The sequence below is a fragment of the Chrysochloris asiatica genome, unplaced genomic scaffold (assembly GCF_000296735.1).
Source record: "Chrysochloris asiatica unplaced genomic scaffold, ChrAsi1.0 scaffold00008, whole genome shotgun sequence".
NCBI lineage: Eukaryota > Metazoa > Chordata > Mammalia > Afrosoricida > Chrysochloridae > Chrysochloris > Chrysochloris asiatica.
In genome coordinates this window covers 30,541,358-30,564,916 of record NW_006408526.1, presented here as the reverse complement: position 1 = coordinate 30,564,916, position 23,559 = coordinate 30,541,358, and the positions used below count along the sequence as shown (strand labels likewise).

Sequence of the window (23,559 nt, the reverse complement as noted above, 5' to 3'; positions counted from 1 at the left end):
AAGCAGCAGTCAAGAAACCAAACAATGTATTGCAAAAAGTAAATCTGCTACACAAGACCTCTTAAAGTGTTCAAGAGCAAAGATAACATTTTGAGGACTAAAGTGCACCCACCCCAAGCCATAGCATTTTCAATAACCTTATCTGCATGTGAAAGTTGGACAATGAATACGGAAGAATATACAAGTGATGAATTTGAGTTATTGTGTTGGAGAAGAATATTGAAAATACCATGGACTGCCAGAAGAACAAACATGTCTGTAAGAAGTACAGTCAAAGGATGGCGAGATTTTGTCTCTTATACTTTGGACATGTTGTTGTGAAGAATCAGTCCATGGAGGAGGACGTTATGCTTGGTAAAGTGAAGGGTCAGCAAAAAAGAGGAAGACCCCCAATGAGATGGATTGACAAGGTGGCAGCAGCAATGGGTTTAGGCTTAACAATGATGTGAGTATGGCACAGGACTAGGCAGTGTTTCATTCTGTTGTACACAGGGTAGCTATAAGTTGGAACTGACTCGATGGCAACAAACAACGGCAACAAACAAGGAGTCTAAGGCTTAGAAATTTAGAGGACATTTCCCAAGAGAACACAGCAACTTAAGTGGTAGAGCCAGGATTTGGATCAGGTCGAACTCAGCTGCTTCTTCATGCCTTCCCTGAAGGTTAAAGATGTGATCTGTTGGCTTTGATGCTCCTGATTTGAGTGAATCAAAGGAGTAAGCGCACTCCAGATATTTCCCAGACTTCCAGAGTTTGGTTCCTGATCAGGAGCCCAGGCAAGGCAAGACCACTCCAGTCTTCTGCAACAAGGTCAGGGCACAGTGTCACAAGATGAGACCACAGAAGCCAAAAGATTGAGGGGTCTAGTTCAGGATAAAGTCATGGACTGCTTCTTCTGATTGCAAAGGGGCCAAGGGCACGGAAGCTCCACAGGGCCTGCCTGCTGAGACAGGGAAAGCTCAACTCTAAATTAAACTATGACATGCTCTCTGCCCTGGCTTCCCCTGGATGAATTTGGTCCTTCTTCTCTCTCCACTGTTGTAGGGTACGTGCTCAGAGAAGACAAATCAATTTAATATTTGTCTGAATAAAACAGGCTTAGGATGGCAAATCTGCAGTTGCTGCTGCAAACCCAGTACCACCCAATGGTAAGAAGAAGTGACTTGGGGTTATCTGTGTCTACACCCTTCCGGGGCTCTCAAGGACTCAGGTAGTGCTTATGTTGTGGATCTGCACACCCACTGCTACTAGATGGAAATGAACATGGACTCCTCAGGAGAGAGACCTGGTTTCTGCTCACCTCTATGTCCAGCTGCCACACGTGCTCTTCTCGGGACCTCCATTCTCAAGTGTTGGACCAAGTGACCTCTGAGTGCTCTCTGATGAAGCAGTGACTATTGCTGGTGGCAATGCCACCTGGGCTACAAGTGTAGGCTTCTGAAAGGCTAGTAATTTCTGGTCCCGCCCTGGTCAGTAAGTGCAGGTCCTTGGCCACTTCACTGTGTGCTGCATGATAGCGCCCACGTTTACACTGGCTGCTTTTCTCCAGGCTCTTTACACACACTACCTCAATGTCCTCATGCTATTGCTCTGAGGGAAGCAGGGTATTTTACAGAAGAGGAGACTGAGGTTAAGAGAGACTGAGGCTAATTACTCAAGGTCACATAGTGTCAGAGTGTCTTGATTGCTACTCCAGTCTCCCATGCTCTGCTCCTTGCTGTGACGAAGTGGGAGATGAAGGTTAGAACTCAGTCACTGGGTGTGGGAACTGAGAGGGATTGTGGAAATCACTGTTCATTCATCTTTATCTTCTTTATCACAGATAAAGAAACAGTAGGAGGCCTAGGGTGGCACCACCCTTTCCCCATGTGGGCGACAACACTGGCCATGATGAAGGTAGGACGGCAGAGTTAAAGGTGAGGAGGGGTGCCATTTGTCTGGAGTCTGGTAGTGTAGTGGTTAAGAGTCGGTGCAAAAGACCTCTTTAAAATGTTAGAGCAAAGATGTTGCTTTGAGGACTAAGGCACGCCTGACTCAAGGCATGTTATTTTCAATCACCTCATATGCATGTGAAAGCTGGAGAATGAATAAAGAAGAATCGATGCATTTGAATTATGGAATTGGAAAAGAATATTGAGTGTGGCAGGAACTGGGGACTCTTGGGCCCAGAGTCGGTGACATAGCCACAGAGGACTGGAGTGGAGAGTGAAGCGTCCAGCTGATAGGAAGAGAGGGCATATGCATAAGAACACCCACACTTGCAGATAATACCCACTTATCCTGGCTTCAGTGACTGGATGATCAGAACTCAACCAGAGGTGAAAAGAAGAGGAAAAAAAACCCAAAAAGTATTCTCAGACAATTTGATGAACTTGACCTACACTTATGGAAGCAGTAGCTCAAAAGAGGGAACAAGTCCTTACAGCAAGAATCATGCCCACCCTCTCCACACACAGAGTAGACAGGGATGGGCAACTTGGACATTGGCTACCCAAAATGGGGGGTGGGGGGCTACAAAGGCAGGAAGTGACTGGCTTGCAGGCTTTCAAGAGGGAACCTAGATCCAGAGGGCCTGGAGGAGGGTAGAGTCTCCAGTGAGTAGTATTCAATCTGTCTAGGCGGGGTTGATGCAATTAAATGCAGATGGGTCTCTTGTGATACAATAGTGAATAATTGTTATCAGGACTGATTGTGAGGGTCGGAAATGTAAAGGTAGACGTTTTATAGCAAGGAGGGGAGTGATTAACTTTTCAGTCTAGGAGCGGAGGTCCCTAGGACCATCAAGGGAGAAGAGCAGAGAGCGGGACCCTACCCAGAGAAGTGGTGATGCCTGGGATGGGGCCAGAGATGATGGCGTGGAGCGATGGAGCAGCTGGGGACTTTGGATCCAGGGAGGGAGAGCGACTGTGTACTGAAGACCTGGGGGGTACGGGGGAAGGATTGCGTGGAGGGTATTGTAACCATGGCAATGAGACGATGTACGGTGGGATGGGTGTGGAACTAGTGTTCTCCCATGTGGACTGTCAACATGATTCACAATAGCACATTTTAAAAAAAAGAATATTGAAAGTACCATGAACTGCTACAGAAAGAACAAACAAAACCATCTTGGAAGAAGTACAGCCAGAGTGTTCCTTGGAAGTGAGAATGGCGAGATTTTGTCTTACATACTTTGAACATGGTGTCTGGAAAAAGACTTCATGTTTGGTAAAGCAGAATGTCATCGAAGAAGAGGAAGATCTCCAACAAGATAGACGGACACAGTGGCTGTCATAATGCGCTCAAACATAACAACTGTGAGGATGGTGTAGGACGGGGCAGTGTTTTTTTCCTGTTACGCATAAGGGTGCTGTGAGTCAGAGCACACTTGATGGCACCTAACAACAACAACAACAACACAACAAGCAGAACTGCCCTCTGCTCTTCCAACCAGCAACAATCTACTCAGTTCTTAGTCTGTGGGAGGAGACAAGGGTACAGCCAACCATGCAAATTGCCTGTGTGGGTTTGTAATGTGTGCAGCCTTGTAAGGAAGAGCATCTGGGACAGGTAGGGGCTGGGCTCCCCTCCTCCTTCACTCTTAGAAGACTCTCTTTAAAGTAGGGTATGGAAACATGTGGGTACGTGGGTTTTTTTTCCCCTGCAAAGTTTTCTGCAGATAACCTGCCTATGACTCTGTGGAGGTGGAAGGGTGGAGGGTGAGGTGGGTGCTGAGGTAGGAGTGGGGTGAGGGCTGCCATTTACTGAGGGTGGAGTTGGGGGCTGACACTTATCAAGGGGTGCCGTGGGGTCTGCCACTTACTGAGGACAGCCACGACAATGATGGTCGCCAGACTCAGCGCTGCTGCAATGATGGGAATCCCCACCTTTTTGAAGGTCTCCAGGGAGCTGCGGGGTTTGCGCAGTGGGGTGACATCTGCAAAAAGATGTAAGGCAAAACAATCAGTGTGCTCAGACCCACTGGCTGGCATTTGAAGGCTGGGCCTATGAAAGCCCACACCCACCCCACTCTCTGCCTTATGTGTTGAACCCCTGGAATGCTTTTGGGGACCATTTTGGTTAGTGCTAGGGTGTTATTCCAGCAGACTGGGTTTAGTTTCATCAGTACAAAGCTTCACAGCCTCCCTTATCGAGGCTTATGACTCTTCTGAGTCTGACTGAAGCACCCCTCAAATGAATCTCCAATCCAAACTGCCTTCCCCTTCTCATGGCTCAGCCTGTTTTAGAATGCTTCTCCCCTGTTCAGCCTGCCCTGTGCTTGTCCTGGGGAGAGCCCCGAGTCTCTCAGACGTGAACTCTGGCACATACCCAGTCACTGCAATAACATTTACCCTCCTGCTTGACTTATCTTTTGGTTAAACTCTGGTAGTGTAGAGGTTACAAATCGGGCTGCTAACCTCACGGTCAGCAGTTCGAAACTACCAGCTGTTCCACGGGAGAAAGATGAGGCTTTCTGCTCCCATAAAGATTTACAGCCTCAGAAACCCTGTACAGGGTCGCTATTAGTCGGAACCGACTCCACAGCACATAACAACAGCATAAGCTTGAAGAGGTTACATTAGCATGTGGTTACATTGAAAACTAAATTATTTGCTGTTGGATCACTTCTAACTCTTCGTGAGTCCATGTGCCATAGGGCTCTCAGTAGATCACCAGGCCTTTCTTCTGCTGTCCCTCTTGGGGTACTTGAACCTCCAAACTCTTTGTCAGCAGCCCATTGTGTCAACCATTTGCATCACTCAGAGTTTTAATAATTACAATGTGGAGGAAGAGTCAACCAGGAACCCACATACTAGTCTCATGAGACTAAAGACGATCCATGTACTAACAGAGACATCGTCAAAGGGAGGCTGGTGAAAGTCTCCTGAGGAGCTGTGTTTAATGGGGACTCTATGAGTGAGACTCAACGGGGTGGCCATGGGTCTGTGGGTAGAGGTGGGGGAGGGAGGAGGCTGGACCAGCTCAGGCAATGGCATGGAGGCAGAGAATTGTGAGTTATCTGGTAGACTTGGAAGATAAGGTAGATAAAACATGTGTTTAGGGAAGGACTGGGCAAAGTCAGTTGTGGAGAGTCTGCAATGCCATACTAACAAGTTGGGATTTTATCTTGAAGGCAGTGAGGAACCATTGAAACATTGTTAGCAGTGGAAATACATACTCAAATGAATATTTAGGAAGATGATATATCTTCCCTTTCATCGGGGAGGGTATGTATTAGAGCAAAATAGACTGGTGTTAGGGAGACCAGAAAGGAGTCTATTACTACCTAAAACACAGGTAATAATAGGGACATTGTCTACTTCGCATGGTTAGCCAAGAGAATAGTAAGCGAGAAGGGTTTTGAAATAGTAAATTCTCAGGAAGTGTCAGAGATGAGTTCTTTCCTGGCAGACACCAGCTGGGAAAGTGCCATGGGAACTCCTTCTCCAGAGAAAGCTGGGTAGGTATGATGGCAGCCCTGAGAATCCCCAAAGAATAAGAATGGTTTGCAGCAGCTGCTTTCTGTTAGATAGAAAACAAAAACAAATCTTTTATAGTAGATTTCTAAGCCTACTTTTTGGAGGTGCCTCTGGGTGGATTTGAACTGCTAATATGTAGGTTAGGAATTTAACACTTAACTATTTGTACCACACAGGGAATCCTTTCTGTTAGGCAATGACTCTGAATTACAGTATCTAGTAATTCCACTAAACTAAACGGCACATAGAAACCTACTTTGGCTGTTTTTGTTGTTAAGTGCCATTGAGTCAGTTCCGACCCACAGCAACCCTGTACAGGGATTCTGAGAAGCAACTGGTGAGCTTGAACCGCCCACCTTTCGGTCCAGCGTATTAACCCACAGCACCACACCAGGAGGCAGGTAAAACTTGATATAGCTTTATTTTCTCTCTTCTTCCTTTCTTCCCCTTGCTTGAGCTTGATAGAAGCAGGACAGTCCACTGCCCACAACCTAGATTTGAAGTGGGTGAGGAAGAAGAGGGGGGAAAACCTAGTTTGGGGTGTCTGTAATGAGCTGGAACCATCGCAGATTTTTCCACATCTTTTTCCAACTCTCCATTTACATTTGGAACTTTAATTTTGGCAGGATCTAAGTGTTCACACCATGCAAATCAGCAAATACTATATATTAGGACACCCCCTGTCTCCTTTCCCCAGAAAGCATTGTTAAAAAGTTACCAACACACCCTTTATTGTGCACTTTGTCTTCTCAATATCCTTGGATGCTCTATGGGTCAACAGGATTATACAGAGTATGACTACTTCTCACCACCTGTTTCAAGCCACCTCTCTGGTCTCCCTGCTATCTAGGGTCTTACAAAAGCTGTCATAGTGAGCTAATTAGACTGTGGTTCAGAACCCTCAGAGGCTGCCATCCCACTCAGAGCCAAAGTCCTTACAGTAGTCTTTAAGGACCCAATGATTTGCCTGCTGGTTAAGGATCAGACTTGACCTCCTACTCCCCTCCTGCTCATTGGTTCTAGGCAGCCCCCAGAAACCCTAGAAAGCAGTAGGCTGCTCTCTGCTCTCTCCCCTGCCTCCTTCCTCCACATGACTTACTTCCTTACCTCCTTCAAGTACTTCTTCAAATGTCACTCTGTGAGTAAGGACTTTCGTGATCTATTTATAATGCAATCTTCCAACATTTCTATTCTCCTTGCCTGCTTTATTTTTTCCAAAGCATTTATCACCTTTAGCATATTCTTTATTTTTCATATCTTGTGTATTTTCTGTCCCCTCGTAACTCCTTCCTAAATTGAAGACTTCATGCAGATGTTGTTGTTGTTGTTAAGTGCCATCGAGTCGGTACTGACCCATAGCAAACCTCCATAGGGTTTCCGAGGAGCGGCTAGTGAGTTTGAACTGCCGACCTTACAGTTCAAATCAACTTTGTAGTCCAGCACATTAACCCACAGCACCACACCACGAATCCTTCATGAAGATGTTGTTGTTGTTAAGTACTGTGGAGTTGGTTCCGACTCATAGTGACCTTGCACAGGGTTTCTGAGGCTGTAAATCTTTACAGAAGCAGAAAGCCTCATCTTTCTCCCGCGGAATTGCTGGTAGTTTCGAACTGTTGACCTTGAGGTTGGCGGCCTGACTCGTAACCACTATGCTATCAGAGCTCCTTAAAGAGTCTTTATTCTCAGTGCCTAGAACAGTGCTTGGTCTATAGTGTTGTTGTTGTTGTTGTTGTTGTTGTTAAATGTCGTCGAGTCGGTTCCGACCCATAGCGACCCTGTACAGAGTTTCTGAGGGTGTAAATCTTTACGGGAGTAGAAAGCCTCATCTTTCTCCCGTGGAGCGTCTGGTAGTTTCGAACTGCTGACCTTAAGGTTCACAGCCCAATTCGTAACCACTACGCTACCAGAAATTTATTCATTTCTATAGTAGGAATGAATAAATAAATTGTGCTTTGCTCTGTTCTCTTAAGCATACACCTTTGTCTTTCTTACAGATCTCATTTTATTCCTTCTCAAATGATGGCTGGTTATGCGTTTCTCTATTGCTTTTCTCAGCTCTTTAAAAGCAGAGATTGGGCCCTTGCCAGAGATTACTGTTAGATGCTGTCCAGTTGCTTCTGACTCATAGCGATAGTATGAACAACAGAATGAAATACTGCCCGTTCTTGTGCCATCCTCACAAGCGTTGTTGTTTTAGCTCATTGTTGCTGCCACTGTGTCAGTCCATCATCTCATTGGCGGTCTTACTCTTTTTCATCAACACTCTACTGAGAATAATGTTCTTCTCCAGGGACTGGTCCTTCCTTACAACATGTTCAAAGTATGAGAGACAAAGCCTCATTAGTCTTGCTTCTAAGGAATACTCTGGCGATATTTCTTCCAATAGAGATTTGTTTGTTCTTCTGACAGTCCATGGTACTTTCAATATTCTTCAGCAACACCATAATTCAAATACATCGATTCTTCCACGGTCTTCCTTACTCACTGTCCAACTTTCACATGCATATGAAGTAATTGAAAATAACACAGCTTGGGTTAGGTGCTCATCTTAGTTCTCAAATTGACATCTTTGTCAGTAGATTTGTTTAATGCTTCCATGAATGTTGATTGTGGACACAAGCAAAATTAAGTCTCTGACAACTTCAACTTTTCCCCATTTATTATGATGTTATTTATTGGTCCAGTTGTGAGGATTTTAGTTTTCTTTATATTGAGGTACAATCCATATTGAAAGTTGTAGTCTTTGGTTTGCATCAGTAAGCACTTCAAGTTCTCTTCACTTCCAGCAAACAAAGTTGTATCATCGACCTATCACAGGTTGTTAATGAGTCTTGCTCCAATTCTGATGCCACGTTCTTCTTCATATAATCCAGTTTCTGGGATTATTTGCTCAGCATACAGATTGAATAAGTATGGTGAAAGGATACAACCTTGGTGCACACCTCTCCTGACTTTAAACCATTCAGTAGCCTCTTGTTCTGTTCAAACGACGACCTCTTGGTCTATGTACAGGTTCCTCATGAACACAATTAAGTCTTCTGAAGTTCCCATTCTTCACAATGATATCTATAATTTGTTGTGACTCACACAGCCGAGTGCTTTTGCATAGTCAATAAAACTCAAGTAGCCATCTTCTAGTACTCTCTTCTTTAAGTCAGGATCCATCTGATGTCAGCAATGATATCCCTTGTTCCACAACCTCTTCTGAATCTGGCTTGAGTTTCCAGCAACTCCCTGTCAATGTACTACTGGAAGTTTTTGAATTATCCTCAGCAAAATTTTACTTGCATGTGATATTAATGATATTGTTCAACAATTTCCACATTCTGTTGGGTCTTCTTTCTTTGGATACATTCATTATAATACTTTACTTTGTTTTCTGCAGTTGCCTTTTGACATACGTTCAGCTCTTTTATTTAATCATTTCTTCCATTCACTTAACTATTCATTAACTGCATTTTAACTAAATAAGAGCAAGTTTCAGAGTTTCTTCTGGCATCCATTTTGGTCTTTTCTTTCTTTTTAATGACCTTTTTCTTTCTTCATGTATGATGTTCTTAATGTCATCCCGTGACTCCTTTAGTCTTCAGTCGTGAGTGTCCAATGCATCAAATCTGGTCTTGAGATGGTCTCTAAATTCAGGTGGGGGTGAACTCAAGGTCAGAATCCTGGTGTGGTGCCATAGGATAAGCACTTGACCTCCAAGGTTAGTTTGAACTGCAAGGTCGGCGGTTCACACTCACAAGCTGCTCCTTGGAAACCCTTTACAGGGTCGCTATGAGTTGAAACTGACTCAATGGCACTTAACAACAATAACAAACTCAAGGTCATATTTTGACTCTTATGGAAATGTTTAAAAATTCTTCAGCTTCAGCCTGATCTTGCACATGAGTAATTGATGGTCTAGCCTTGTTTTGGCTGATGATATTGAATTTCTCCATCATTTCTTCCCACAGATGATTCCTGTGTATTCCATCTGATGAGGTCCATGTGTATAGTCATCATTTATGTTGTTGATAAAAAGCATTTGCAATGAATAAGTCATTGGTCTTGCAAAATTCTATCATGTGATCTCTGGTAGCATTCTATCACCAAGGCTATATTGTCCAACTACTTATTCTTTCTCTTTGTTTCCAGCTTTCACATTCCAATCACCAGTAATTATCAGTGCATTTTGATTGCATGTTTGATCAATTTCATCATCTTTGGCTATAGTGATTGGTGCATAAATTTGTATAATAGTCAGTATTGATTGGTCTTCCTTTTAGGTGTATGGATATTATCCTATCACAGATAACATTGTACTTCAGGATAGATGCTCTTTTTGACAGTGCATGCAACACCATTACTCTTGAATTGTTGTTCCCAGCATAGTGAAACATAGGATTGTCTGATTCTAAATAGCCAATATCAGTCCATTTCAGGAATCCTTAAGATATTGATGTGTTCCATTTCATTTTTGACAACTTTCAATTTTCCTATATTCATGCTTCATAATTCCCATGCTTGGATTATTAATGGATATTTGCAGCTATTTCTTCTCATTTGGAGTTGTGCCCCATCAGCAAACTAAGGTCTGTAAAGCATTGCTCTATTTAAATCATTAAGATTTGAGGAGTCAGCTCTTCCCCAGTCATATTTTGAGTGCCTTCCAGCCTGAGGAGCTCATAGGCCAGCACAAAACCAGATAGTGTTTTGTTGCTATTCATAAGGTGTTCAATGACTAACCTTTCAGAAATGGTCCACCTATTCTTGTTTTTAGTCTGTCTTAGCCTGAAAGCTCCACTGAAACCTGTCTAGCCTGGGTGACTCTGCTGCTATTTAAAATACTGGTGGCATAGCTTCCAGAATCCCAGCAACACATAGTTACTGTGAGACAAACACATAAGTTACCACAGTAAGACAAACTGATAGATGAGTGGTGACTCCCTGCGGACACCATTGAATCTGCTGTAGAGAAAGTTTAGGAAACTGTGTTAGCTCAAAGGGAGATTCCAACCTTAGATACCAAGCGCAGGCATGAGAATACGTATAGAGAGGGATCATTTCTGTACATTTTCAGTACTTGTCACACAGTAAGTTATCAACAGTGTTAGCCCACATTGTTTTTAAGTCCTAGCAGCCAGTCTTCGGAACTATTCTCTTTCCTGGGGTCATGAACAGAGTGGCATTTTTTTCATTCATTCATATTTGTTTATAGAGTACCTAAACCCTATGCAGGGTCACTATGAGTCAGAACCGACTCCACGACATGTAACAACAACAATATTACATATGCTAGACCACCCAGTATTCCCCTAGGGACATGAGTTTGGCTTGTTCTCTTTTCATTCTTTCTTTTAACAGTATTGGCTTGTTTTCTTAAAGGCTGAGTGACCTATTGGGAGTTTTTGGATGAATTCGTATGTCCAGTGCTCAATACCTCCAACCCCAGATGTTCTCAGAGAGTATCTGCTTTCCTTCATCATGAAGGAAAAGGTTTTCTTGGTTTCTTTTCCACACCCAATTAGAGTTAACAATTCCACTGAGCAATGTATGAATGACCTCCCTGAGTACAATGGTTCCTTTCTTCTGTCTGTCCTGCACACTGTGGCTAGACAAAAATCCAACACCTATTGCTGTTAAGTCAATTCCAATGCATGGTGATGTCATGCATTACAAAGTAGACCTGTTCTATAGGATTTCTTGGCTGCACTTTCTGTGGAAGCAGATCACCAGGTCTTTCTTTTGTGGTGCTGCTTGGTGAGTTCAAACTGTCAATCTTTCTGTTAGAAGTTGAACTCTTTGCACCACACAGGGACCTGTGGATAGGCAAGACTTCCTAAAGTAACACAGCTTCCTAACTACTGCTTCCATCTCTTTCCTACTTGAGTACCTACAAGAGCTCCCCATGACTTCTTTATCTGGTTCCACTCTCCTATGCAAATGATCTTCCCACCAATCCTCAGGCTTACTCCCTGGTTCTCTCACAATCTGTATGAATTCTTTGCTTGTGATGTTCCTTTCACCATGCCTTCATCACTCCATTCTGGTTTTGATAGTGTACTCGTTCTTTAGGGTCTTTGCTAAGGTTCACATGGCCTTGGTGCTATCTTAGACCAACCACTTGAGTGGCCACTGGCCTCTCATTCTCACGATCCCTTTACCTGGAGCATCTGTGACAAATTTCACTTGTGTTCTGGTTCAGTAGCCTTCAATCTTACGCTGGTGCGGGTGCCCTCAGGTGCACTTGGGGAACACCACAGGCTGTTGATATATAAATTCAAAAGTATCAGATGGTGGTGTTGGTGTGCTGTGGAGTCGGTTCTGACTCATAGTGATCCTGTATCGAGTTTTCGAGGCTGTAAATCTTTGCTGGAACAGAAAGCCTCATCTTTCTCCCACAGAATGTCCGGTAGTTCAAACCACTGACCTTGAGGTTAGCAGACCAATTCTTAACTACTACATTACCAGAGCTCCTAAAGTATCAACTAAGCACTGTCTTACTTGCTGAAGATTATATCATCCGTGGTCATTAGAAACTCATGACTCAGTGTCATGAAATAAGTAAGCTGTTGAAGTGAGTGGGATTGGACATTTAAAAAATTGGTTCATATTCTTTGCCCATTCATTTTGTTGATCTAGCAGGCTAAACAGGTTTAAGAAAATCTAATGAAGAACACTCCTTAAATTTTACATATATATTTTTCTCCTGTAAACCAGGCAAACACTGGCATTTACTTTCCTATAGGTGAAAACAACATTGTCCAATCTGTACCTTGATAGCATGACTCACCTATACACTGTGAGAATTTGGCCTGCCTTACGGACTGTTATAGCCCAGTTCAGGGCCTGGCATATGGCAGACACTCACATTTTTGTTGAATGAATAAGCAAATCAGTAACTGAATGAATGAGACAGAGAACCACTACTCTTGGGATGTTAGGTTTGTTGTTCTTGTTTCTCCAGATGCCATGCCTCCTACTTTTAGAATGGATGGTGGGACTTTATAGGTGCTCAATAACTGTTTGCTGAATGATGGATGGATGGATACTCCCCAAAGCATTTGACACTTGGTTGTAGTTATGAAGGGTTCACAAAAGGAGTTTAGGAACTATTTGATCATTGATAATCAGAGGCTGAGGTAGACAAAGAAAGTCAGACCTGAACTTACCGAAACTATTCAGGGGTTGATCACTGTCAGGATCCTGCAAGTGAAAGAAAAGCAGTCAGTAAGTTGGATAAGGGAAACTCTCAGGCGGGGGCTGGCTGTTGTTCATAGTTTGCATCCTCTTATCCCTGCTGAAACTAAGTCGAGGGCCTTGGTGATATCCAGGTAATTTGTTCAGAATGATTAGTTTGCTATTTGCAGTGACTAGTTTGCAATTGTAGAAATGATGAGTTGCTGAGCTGGGGTGTAATGCTCTCTCTCAAGATGGCTCTGTTCTGCTCTCTGTTTTTGTTAGTCATTTGTCTATTTTTATAGACATTGTGTTCTGTAAAAAGTTGAACAGACAAACCACAAAAGGACAGATAAGTACACCAAAAGGTGCTCAAATTTTTATTAATCATTGTTGTTTTTGTTAAGTGCCATCAAGTTAGTTCCAACTCATAGGGTTTCTGAGGAGTGACTGGTTGGTTTGAACAGAAAACCTTGCAGTTAGCAGCCCTGTGCTTATCCTACAACGCCACACTATTTTTCATTGGTGGTGGTGGTTATGTGCTATGGAGTCAGTTCTGACTCATAGTAACCCTGTAAAGGGTTTCTGAGGCTGTAAATCTTTACGGGAGCAGAAAGCCTCATTTTTTTTCCTATGGAATGGCTGGTAGTTTCGAACTGCTGACCTTGAGGTTAGCAGCCTAACTCGAAACCACTATGCTACCAGAGCTCCTTCCTATTACTTATGAGGCAAATGCAAATTAAAACCACAATAAGTTATCTCTTCATAGACACCAGATAGTCTAAAACTAATAAAACCTGACAATACTGAGAGTTGGTGAAGATATGGAGCAACTCTCATATATTGTTGGTGGGATACAAATTGGTGCAAATATTTTGGGAAATTGTCTGAATCTAGTAAAGATAAGCTTATGACAATTTTATGATTTGATGGCTGAGCAATTATGGGATATACCTGAGATAAATGATATATCTAGCAAACACCCTGTACATGAATATTTGCAAAAGCTTCATTCATTGTTGTCATTTGTTGTTAAGTGCTGTTGAGTCAGTTCTGACCCATAGTGACCCTGTAGGGTTTCTGAGGAGCAGCTGGTGAGCTTGAACCACTGACTTTGTGGTTCAAATCAACTTTGTAATCCAGTGCATTGACCCACAGCACCAAACCATTCATAGAAGATAAAAATTGGGAAAACCCAAATGTCAATTACTGCTGCTGTTGTTGTTGTTAGGTGCTATTGAGTTGGTACCAACCCATAGTGACCTTATGCACAGCAGAATGAAATGCTGCCTGATCCTGGGCCAACCTCACTACTGTTGTCACTCTTGAGTCCATCGATGCTGCCACTTGGCCAATCCATCTCATTGGGGGTCTTCCTCTTTTTCTCTGACACTGCACCTTACTAAACATGATATCCTTCTCCAGTGACTGGTCCCTCCTGACAATATGTGTGAAGTACGAGATATGAAGTTTGGTCATCTTGGCCTCCAAGGAGCACTCTGACTGCACTTCTTCGAAAACAGATCTATTATTTCTTTTGGCAGCCCATGGCACTTTCAATATTCTTCTCCAACACCATAACTCAAAAGCATTAATTCTTCTACGGTCTTCTTTATTCACTGTCTAGCTTTCAGATGCACATGAGGCTATTGAAAATACCATGGCTTGGGTCAGGCCACCTTAGTCCTCAAGCTGACATCTTTGCTCTTCAATACTTTAAAGAGGTCTTGTGTAGCAGATTTGCCTAATGCAATATTGCTAGAGTAGATTAATAATTTGTTATATAGAATATTTGTATAATGTAACAATAGAAAAGAATAAGCTAGTGATCAAAGCAAGATCTGGATAAATTTCATAGATTCATTAGAAAGGACAGAAACCAAACACAAGAATATACTCTATATAATTCCATTTACATGAAGTGTGGCACTGTAGAATAAGCACTGGTCTGCTAACCGAAAGGTCAGCAGTTCAAACTCACCAGCTGTCCCTTGGAAGTCCTGTATAAGGTTGTTATGAGTTGTAACAGACTTGACAACACTTAACAACAACATATGAAGTTTAAGGTAAAATTCAATAGCACTTAACATATGAAGTTTAAGGGTACCACTGTGGAGTTTTAGGGGAAATTATTAACTAAGAATGAGTACAGTGGAGGCTTTATCTTGATCTGAGTGTAGGTTACATGAGTGTATATATGTGTAAAAAGTCACTGAGTTGTGTACTTTAAATTTGAGTACTTTACTGAATATATGTTATACAAAGACAAGCAAACAAGAACAAAAATCCTCCCAAACACTGCTATTTGTGAGAGTAAGGTCATAGGTCACACACATATACAAATACATATATAGGCACTGTTTTTCCCACTTATACTACTCCATGTGTGAACTCAATGCACATATGCCACAGGGAATCTACCACACAGGAGTTGCACACAAGGCTAAACCACAGAGCTCATGCACCCTCTTTCCTGCATGACCCTGGTTAAAGGGAGGGTGCTGCCAGTGGGCACTCTCACGCACCTCCAAGAAACCTTCCTTCTCTTTCCTAGTCTGGCACAGAATCCTGGGTAAACAGCAGGAATGTTCAAAGCCTGGGCCTGCCTGTGTTCTGGGTCTCCACCCAGGGACTTGCCTGACCCATCTGCTGAGGTCAAGACCATCTCCTATAGTGGCTGGAGGAGCCACAGAGCCCTGCACATCTCTAGTTGGGGAGCAAGAGAGCATCTTGTATCCCCCGAGTGAGTTTCCTGTATTAGATATAGTGTCTCTGGGTGTTAACTACCCCGCAGGGCTGAGTACAACAGATTAATCATTGGAAGGATGAGGTCCTTCCTTTCTTTCCAAACTTGAGTCTGTACTCTGCTAGAAGGATGTGGTGTAGCTGAGACGGCCGGGCTCAGGAGTCTACAGGTCTGCCTCTGGTTTACTGTGTGTCCTTGGGTAAGACTGGGTAGTGCTAATTGAAAACTTGAAGGTTGGCATCCACCGAAAGGAGGAAGTCTCAGAAGAAAGGTCCCGTGAAAATCAGCCATTTGGAAACCCCTTAGTGAATAGTTCTACTTTGATACACATGAGGTCTCCACAAGTTAGAAATGACTCAAGAATAACTGGTCAGTTGGTTTAGGCAAGACACTTAACCTCTCTGAGCTCCAGGTTTGTTTATATTCTGTAAAATGGACACACTAACACCTGCTTCAAAGTGCTACTGTGAAGATTAAGTGTGAAGACATCTGGTGTCCCTAATCTCCCTTATCCTCTGTGTTCCATAGCATTTGGGCAGGTCTCCAATATAGCATTTCTCCCATTACATGGTCACTGTGACCTGGTGTTTAACACCAGGCTTATGCCTGGTTAAGGCTCAATAAATGACTGCTAAACAATTAAACTCGGGGGTCTGTTCCATAGTTCAGTCCCAGCTGTCTCTCTTCCACTATCACAAGGGCCTGGATGGAAGGACTATTCCCAGGAAGGAGATGAGAATGGATTGAGTTGACTGTGTTGTTGTGGCCATGGTTGTTGTTGTTAGTTGCCATGGAGTCGGTTCTGACTCATAGTGACCCTGTACAGAGTTTCCAAGGCTGTAAATCTTTATGGGAGCAGAAAGCCTCATCTTTCTCCCACGGAACAGCTGGTAGTTTCGAACTGCTGACCTTAGGTTTGCAGCCCAATTTGTAACCACTATGCTACGAGAGCTCCTGTGGCTATGGTTGTTGTTGTTAAGTGCCGTCAAGTCGGTTCCGACCCATAGCGACCCTGTATAGGGTTTCTAAGTCTGTAAATTTTATGGGAGTAGAAAGCCTCATCTTTCTCCCGTGGAGCGGCTGGTAGTTTCGAACCGCTGGCCTTAAGGTTCGCAGCCCGATTCGTAACCACTATGCTACCAGAGCTCCTGTGGCTATGGTTAGCTAATAATAATACCAACAGTAACTCCCACAAGATCAGCACATTACAGCTTTCAAAGTCATTTCTTCTAACTCAGTCAAGTCAAGGGTGAAAAGGATTGATACCAATTATGAGGATAATATTAGACAATTAATTATTCAATGAAAGAATTACTTGTTGGTTATCTACCTTGAACCAGTCACTGCTCTAGGAGTTGTGGATTCAAAGGCAAATGAGAAATACAGAAGAATGGAGTAAGGGTCTAGACAAGACAGGCAAGGCTCTCCCTTTTACCCAGAAAAGATCAGAGTGGTGAGAGCTATACAAAGACAATGGCTGGAGACATCTTGTGGGAAGCCTAGGGAAGGGGCCAGGGTAGTTAGGGAGGGTCGCTCTGATCCAAGGAGGTGATACCTGAGCTTGGTGTGTCTGAGGAACAGACTGTAGATCTGGGTGTCAGGGGAAGTAAGCAAGAGGAAGATAACAGAATATGGGGGAGAGGGCAAGATTGACAAAAGAATGACTCAAGGTCTGTTTTGAAGACAAAGGCAATATGCTTATCCAATGAATTGGATTCTCTTGAATTTTTAGTTAAGCAGGTAAGAGGGTATTTGCTGAGATGTGGAATACTAGGGGAGGAGTAGACTGGAGGGGTACCAAGAGCACCCATTTAGTGGACCAGTCTCCCATCAATTGATTCTTTTTCACTGTCTACCTGTGCATATAGGTCTGTGTTTGTTGAAGTAAGTAGGACAAATCTCTTTTGCTTATTATTAATTAAACAAATATTGACTGTACATTTTTAATGGTCCAGAACTGTGCTGGAAGCTGAGGCACAGAACGTACAAAACAGAGCTCATTATTGGCATTGTCTGTGGTCTTGTTTTCTTCATCTCGGAAGTGACATAGCCTAAGTACTCCTTTGGCTAATATATTTTCAATTACTACCTACTGAATAGTAGTGGTGATGGTGTGCTGTGGGGTTGGTTCTGACTTACAGTGACCCTGTTTAGGGTTTCTGAGCCTGTAATTCTTTTCTCCCATGGAGCGACTGTTAGATTCAAACTGCTGACCTTGAGGTGAGCAGCCCAGTTTATAATCCACTACACTACCAGGAATCCTTCACTGAATAATGGTTGTTCCAAAAGAAATCCCACACATGCTTGAAAACAAAAAAGAGAGAAAATAAACTAAATAAATACTGTAAGCTAGACTTACAGGGTCTATGCCGATCTTGTGAATTAGTATATCTGTGGGGCTTCCTAGAATGATTACACATGCTGTTTTTCAATGCTAGTTAGTTGGCTTTTGACTCATAGTAACCCCATGTGAAGAGTCGAGCTACCCCATAGGGCTTTCTGGATTATCTTGTTTAGAGGAACAGATTATCAGGTCTTTCTACTACAGAACGACTGGGTGACTTCGAACCACTAACCTTTCAATTAGCAGCTGAATTGACTGCTTAACTCTTGTGCCAACAGGGCTCCTTGCATGGCACATGATGCGTATTTAATAAATATTTGTTAAATGAAAGATTTATCGTTTTAGTACGTACTCGCAAGATAGCTTCTAAGAAACTTATTGTGGGGTATTCATACAATGGACTATTATACTGCAGTCAAAACCAGCTATAGTGACACAACAGAATACGGATGGTTTTAGCAACTTCATGTTGAGGGAAAATTGTAAGCTCCAGAAGTTGATGCACAGAGTAGAATGCTTTTCATAAGGAAGTAAGGACATGATACACATGGGATTCAGGATGATGCTGGTCTCTTCTGGCCTATCAAAGATGAACTGTCAATATTTGTCAAGTTAATAAACAAAATGACTTGCCTACTCACCTCATCAGGAGGGTGTGTGTGTATGAAAGAAGAGTCTAATGGCTCGATGTGGGTTATGGTTAAGTCCTATCTTTTTGAGGTGGTGTGGGGCTCATGGAATTGTGACGAAATTGTGAAAATCAGTGAACTGGCTGGACTCCTGGTGTAGCTCTGTAGGCATCAGCACTGGACTGTGAACCATAAGGTCGGCAGTTCCAATCCACCAGCTGCTCAGAAACCCTATACAGGGTCTCTGAGTTGGAACCGACTTGACAGCACTTAACAACAACAAGTTAGTTAAAAGTGGGCCCTGCATGAACCAATCATGAAAATATGCCATGCACTACAGGATTATGAACAATACTGTGTCCCTGAGGTTCATAAAGAAAATTCAAAAGGGGTCGAATGTGTGGTTTGAGGGGTCAGTGGTCCTGCTCTGGTGACCATGCCGCCTGGATTCTTCCATTTAGTGCCACTTTCTTTCGTTTAACTGAATGGCTTTTTGGCAAATATCTCTGATACAGAGATATCAGAGATTCTGGGTTGCTAAACTTTTGGGAAGGGGAGCTACTGAAAGTCACAGATAGAGAGTATGAAGGGTAAGGCAGGGGGGGTGTTTACTGCTTTGAGTGATGATTGGTAATATCAATATCAATTTTTTTTCTTAGCAGGATAGAGACTGGGACCCACAACCAGCTGCATCTTCTCTTAGCCCGAAAGCAATCCTGAGATGAGGGAAAGAGGGGATGGGCTTAAGAGATGTGTGTACCAGGTAAAAGTCAAATATCCAGACGGCCCCATTTACTCTGTTGGGTGTCTGCCATGAGCATAGGTTACAAAGCTGGAAGAGTCCCTAGAGACAGTCCCAGGTCACCCCTTACTTTCAGGTGAGAAAACTTAGGCCCAGACAGAGGAAGTGTCTTGCCCTGGAGTTGATATAGAGAAGAGGGCTGAGAGACTATCAAAAAACCAGGTTTGTTTTGAAGAAAGGGTCTCTTTATTGCCAACTTGAACTCAACTGTTAGACACAAGTTGGTCCCCAGTCCAGCTCCAGCCAAGCCCAGGCATTAACCTCTCCCTTTTTACTCAGGCTGCTGGTTGGTCGACCTGTCTACTTTGTTGATTGAGTCTGAAGCATAACCCGACTCATCCATTCAGCTATTGTCCCAAGGGTTCATCTGGGAATGCAGTTGCCTGGAGTAAACTGGAAGGGTAGGCAGGTCCCAGCTGGAGGAGAGGGAGGGGATGGGAATTGTTAAAAGCAACAATAACAAAAACAAAACCCCCAGGCCACTGTTATCAAGTTAATTCTGATTCTACTGTACAAGACAGTGTAGAACTACTCCCTAGAGTTTCCAAAACTGTATGGGAGGAGACCAGGTAATATAGTGGTTTATAAACTGGGCTGTTAACTGCAAGGTCAGCAGTCTAAATCTACCAGTCATCCACAGGAGAAAGAGGAGGCATTCATACCCTGTAAAGATTTGCTGTTGTTGTTGTTGTTAAGTGCCGTCGAGTCGGTTCCGACCCATAGCGACCCTGTACAGGGTTTCCGAGGGTGTAAATCTTTACAGGAGTAGAAAGCCTCATCTTTTTCCTGCGGAGCGGCTGGTAGTTTCGAACCGCTGACCTTAAGGTTCGCAGCCCGAGTACAGCCTCAGAAATACTGTTGTGGCTGTTATATGCTATCAAGTTGGTTCTGACTTATAGAGACCTTGTATCGCTTTCCAAGGAGAGGCTGGTAGGTTTCAATGGCCAACTTTATGGTTAGCAGTCCAATGCGTATGCAGCATCACACTAGGATTCGTTATGAGTTGGAGCTGACTCGCTGGCAAACCACCACCACCAATCTTTATGGAAGCAGACTGCTTCATCTTTCTCCTGTGGAACGAACAGCTGGTAGGTTTGAATCACTGAACTTTAATTTAGTAGCCCAATGCTTAACCCAACTGCTTCATCAGGGTTGTGTTAGATGGCTGAGAAATACCTGCCAATTGCCTTACTAAGTCAGAAAATCTTCTTCCCTTGCTTGTTTCTTGGTTGCTGACATTCTTGATTGGTGGACATTAATGAAGTATGAAAGACATTCATCCAAGACTCAAATGTGGAGGCAGAACAATCATGACTGCAATTTTGTATCATTTTACACAACATTCTTTCATAACTGCTATCTCATTTAATGTTCAGAATAATACCCATTTCACAGAGAAGAAAACCAAGGCTCACAAAAATAATGTGGTGGGCTCATAGCAAGTTAAGTAGCACACCAGCCCTTGTGGGTAGACTTTTGAACTCAGTTGTTCATTTCCCCACTATTTTAGGAACTCATTGGAGCAGTGTCATTAACTGGGTACCGGTCCTTTTGATTCTCTACTCTTCTTCAACGTAATCTCTTGGTATATAATTAAAATGAAATTTTAAGAGATTACCTCCAGCAACTCCCAGGCCACTCTCCTTTCCCCTGCCCTCCCTTGGAAGGGAGACAGACCTCTGTTCAGTCAAGTCGCCCATGAACTGGGGTATAGAACAAACTACCTACTGTATTGCTTGACCCCTTGTTGTTGGTAAGTGCCATCAACTTGGTTCCAACTCACAGTGACCTGGTATAGAGTTTCTAAGACTTTAAATCTTTGTGGGAGCAGAAAGCCTCATTGCGTCTCCTGTGGAGCAGCTGGTGGGCTCAAACCGTTGGTGTTGTGATTCATGGTCCAGCGTTTATCATACGGCACTACCGCATTCCCTGCTTGGCCCCTAGTATGGGTTTTACTGATATTATCTCCCTTTCTTACCTCCTCCATTAGATTTACACCTTTGTCCTCTGCCTTCCGTTTCCTCTCGCAGCTACCCCCAGCCCCTGCTATGTTTTAGTTCCTGGGGAAACTCTTGGTTGGTTTCAACTCAGCTCCAACCAAACATCTCAGGGTCCTGGTTTCCCTTCCAGCTCAGAGATGACGAACTAAGAACATAAGGCGGCATTTGTTCTTCAATGGGGTAAGGATTAATTAAGTGTGCTGCAGAGAAAGCACCAAAGAACCAGTTGGTGGAGTATAATTTCTCATTCTGCCTGACCTTCTGACTTGCTCTGTGGTGTGGGCAAACCCCTCAACTTCTCTGAACCTGTGTCCTTGTGGGTAATTAGGAATTCTTCTTAGGAGATGGGGACACAGATTAAAGGGTTAACAACTAATAATGAAATGGGTAAGTGCTCTACCAGGCTAACAATGAGGCAAGAGGAGGCCCTGAGCAGCCTGGCCAGCTCATTTGTCTGCTTTTCTAGCCAAGCAGCCTGCCCCTGGGACCTTATTCCACTCTTTTTCTCTGCAGTGCTGAGCATGCTCTTCTTTGCTTTGGACAAAAGTCAGCAGGGACAGAACTGGGGTTTCTGGGGTGTGGAATAAGGAAAAAAAAAAAAAAAGCAGGATCATGTAAAAAGGGGCTTTCTGGTTCTGCCCTGATGGATGGGAGCTTTTGGCTTCCCATGGTCTCAGAGGGAAACCCTAGAGCCAGAGATGCTGCTGTTGCTAGGTGATGGGATAAACAGGTCCTTGGTGGCTCCAGCAGGTGAGGGAAAGCACAGGGGAAGGGGTGTGGAAAGTTCTCTACGTGAACCAGGAGACCCAAGGCTGCTGAATCAACTTGCAGAGTGGGGTTCTACAACAGACAGACTGGCTCAGGTGCTCAGGGGGCTGTGAGGGGGCCTCACACTGCTTTCTGACCCCTGACCCTGCAGCCCAGTCCGCTGCAAGCTTCTGCAGTGGTTTCACCTGCAACTGTAGGCAACTTGATGCCTTTGCTAGGCTGGAACCAGGAGCCTCTCTCTTGGGTGCCTCAGTCATGACAGGTAAGGCAAGGAGAGGGGGCTAGGGGGCACGAAGACCATGGGGCAGGGCAGGAGGGAACTGATGTGAGACCAGGTGTGGAACAGCAGTCCCAAGTGCATGGAAAGTTCTCAGGAGATGACCAAGTGTCCCTCCACTAGGCAATCTCCTTCAGCCTGGACCACACAGTGTGGGTATCCAAGCGCTCCTATTAAGAAGGCTCAGAAACATTCTCCCTAGCTACTGCCTTATATTCTTGCGTCCTTACAATGTTTTCCCTCAGGTCTAACCTCAGCCTGGGCTGCTACATTAGAAACCATTTGCCTTGTTCTAAACCACATAGGTGCTGACCTGTTGGCAATTTGAGCCGAGTGCCTCAGCCCCCAGCCAAGCACAAAATGACTCCAGGGCAGAGCACAGGGCAAACGGGAGGTATCAGGTGGCCTGCTAGTATTCTGCTGCCAGCCTTCTACTCACCTGCTGTTATTTAAGACTCAGCCTTTGTGTTTGATACAACTCTTAAGTCCAGGGAGGGCCTGGGAAGAAGATGATGCAACTATTCTTGTCTCACAAGTGGGGAAACAAAGGCACAGAGCAGTTATACTCTCTCTACCTAGGTTGTATGGCAAGATAGCGTGAAAGACCAAAAAACTAAACTCTCTGCTGTGGGGTCGATTCTGACGCACAGTGATCCTGTATAAGGTTCTTGGGATTGTAGATCTTTAAGGAAGCAGACAACCTCATCTTTCTTCCTTGGTATCACTGGTGCGTTTGAATCGCTGGCTTTGTGGTTAGCAGACCAACAGGAAGGAGGTTTTAATGTGTGCCAGTGCGTTGAGTTGAACTGAAGGAAGACCTTTTCCCCACTGGAGGATCCTTGCCTTCAGGTGATGCTGCTGTTAACTGGTACCCTTATAAATTCCTCTAAGAGTATTCTCTTGGTCTTACGGGAAGCAGTCTTCCCCAATTCTCAACAATTCTACTTTGTTCAGCTTCCTTTCTGCCACACAGTGGTGGGTCCATTTATGCCACAGCAGGGCCTGATGGGAAAGAACATGCTCCCAACTTTGTACACCTAACAGCATACCTGGGCAATGGCTGAAGGGAGTGGAATAGCCATCAGGGGTTAAGCCACCAGAGGTCAGACTGTTGTCTTTATTTTCTCCATTGATATTGAATTTATTCTGACTCATAGTGATGCTATAGAACAGAGTAGAACTGACCCATAGGTTTCCAAGGTTGGAATCTTTACAAAAGCATATTGCCACATCTTTCTCCTGTGGAGTAATTGATGGATTCGAACAGTCAACCTTTCAGTTAACAGCTAAGCATTTTAACTACTGTGCCACCAGGGCTTCTTTTAGATCTGCTAATCCTGGTGTGGCTCTGTGGGTTAATGCATCAGACT

At 43.8% G+C, this 23,559-nt stretch overlaps 1 protein-coding gene across 1 annotated transcript in view; it reads right to left on the bottom strand.

The window, feature by feature from the left end:
• Positions 1 to 23,271, bottom strand: part of TMPRSS4 (transmembrane protease, serine 4) — a 36,257-nt gene extending 12,986 nt beyond the window's left edge. Inside the window, exons 1-3 of the mRNA XM_006833984.1 lie at positions 23,239 to 23,271; positions 12,617 to 12,650; positions 3,803 to 3,916 (exon numbers count right to left, since the gene is read on the bottom strand). Of these exons, the coding sequence (XP_006834047.1) occupies positions 3,803 to 3,916; positions 12,617 to 12,650; positions 23,239 to 23,271 (181 nt within the window). The remainder of the gene's footprint in view (positions 1 to 3,802; positions 3,917 to 12,616; positions 12,651 to 23,238) is intronic.
• Between the last annotated feature and the right edge of the window lie 288 nt (positions 23,272 to 23,559).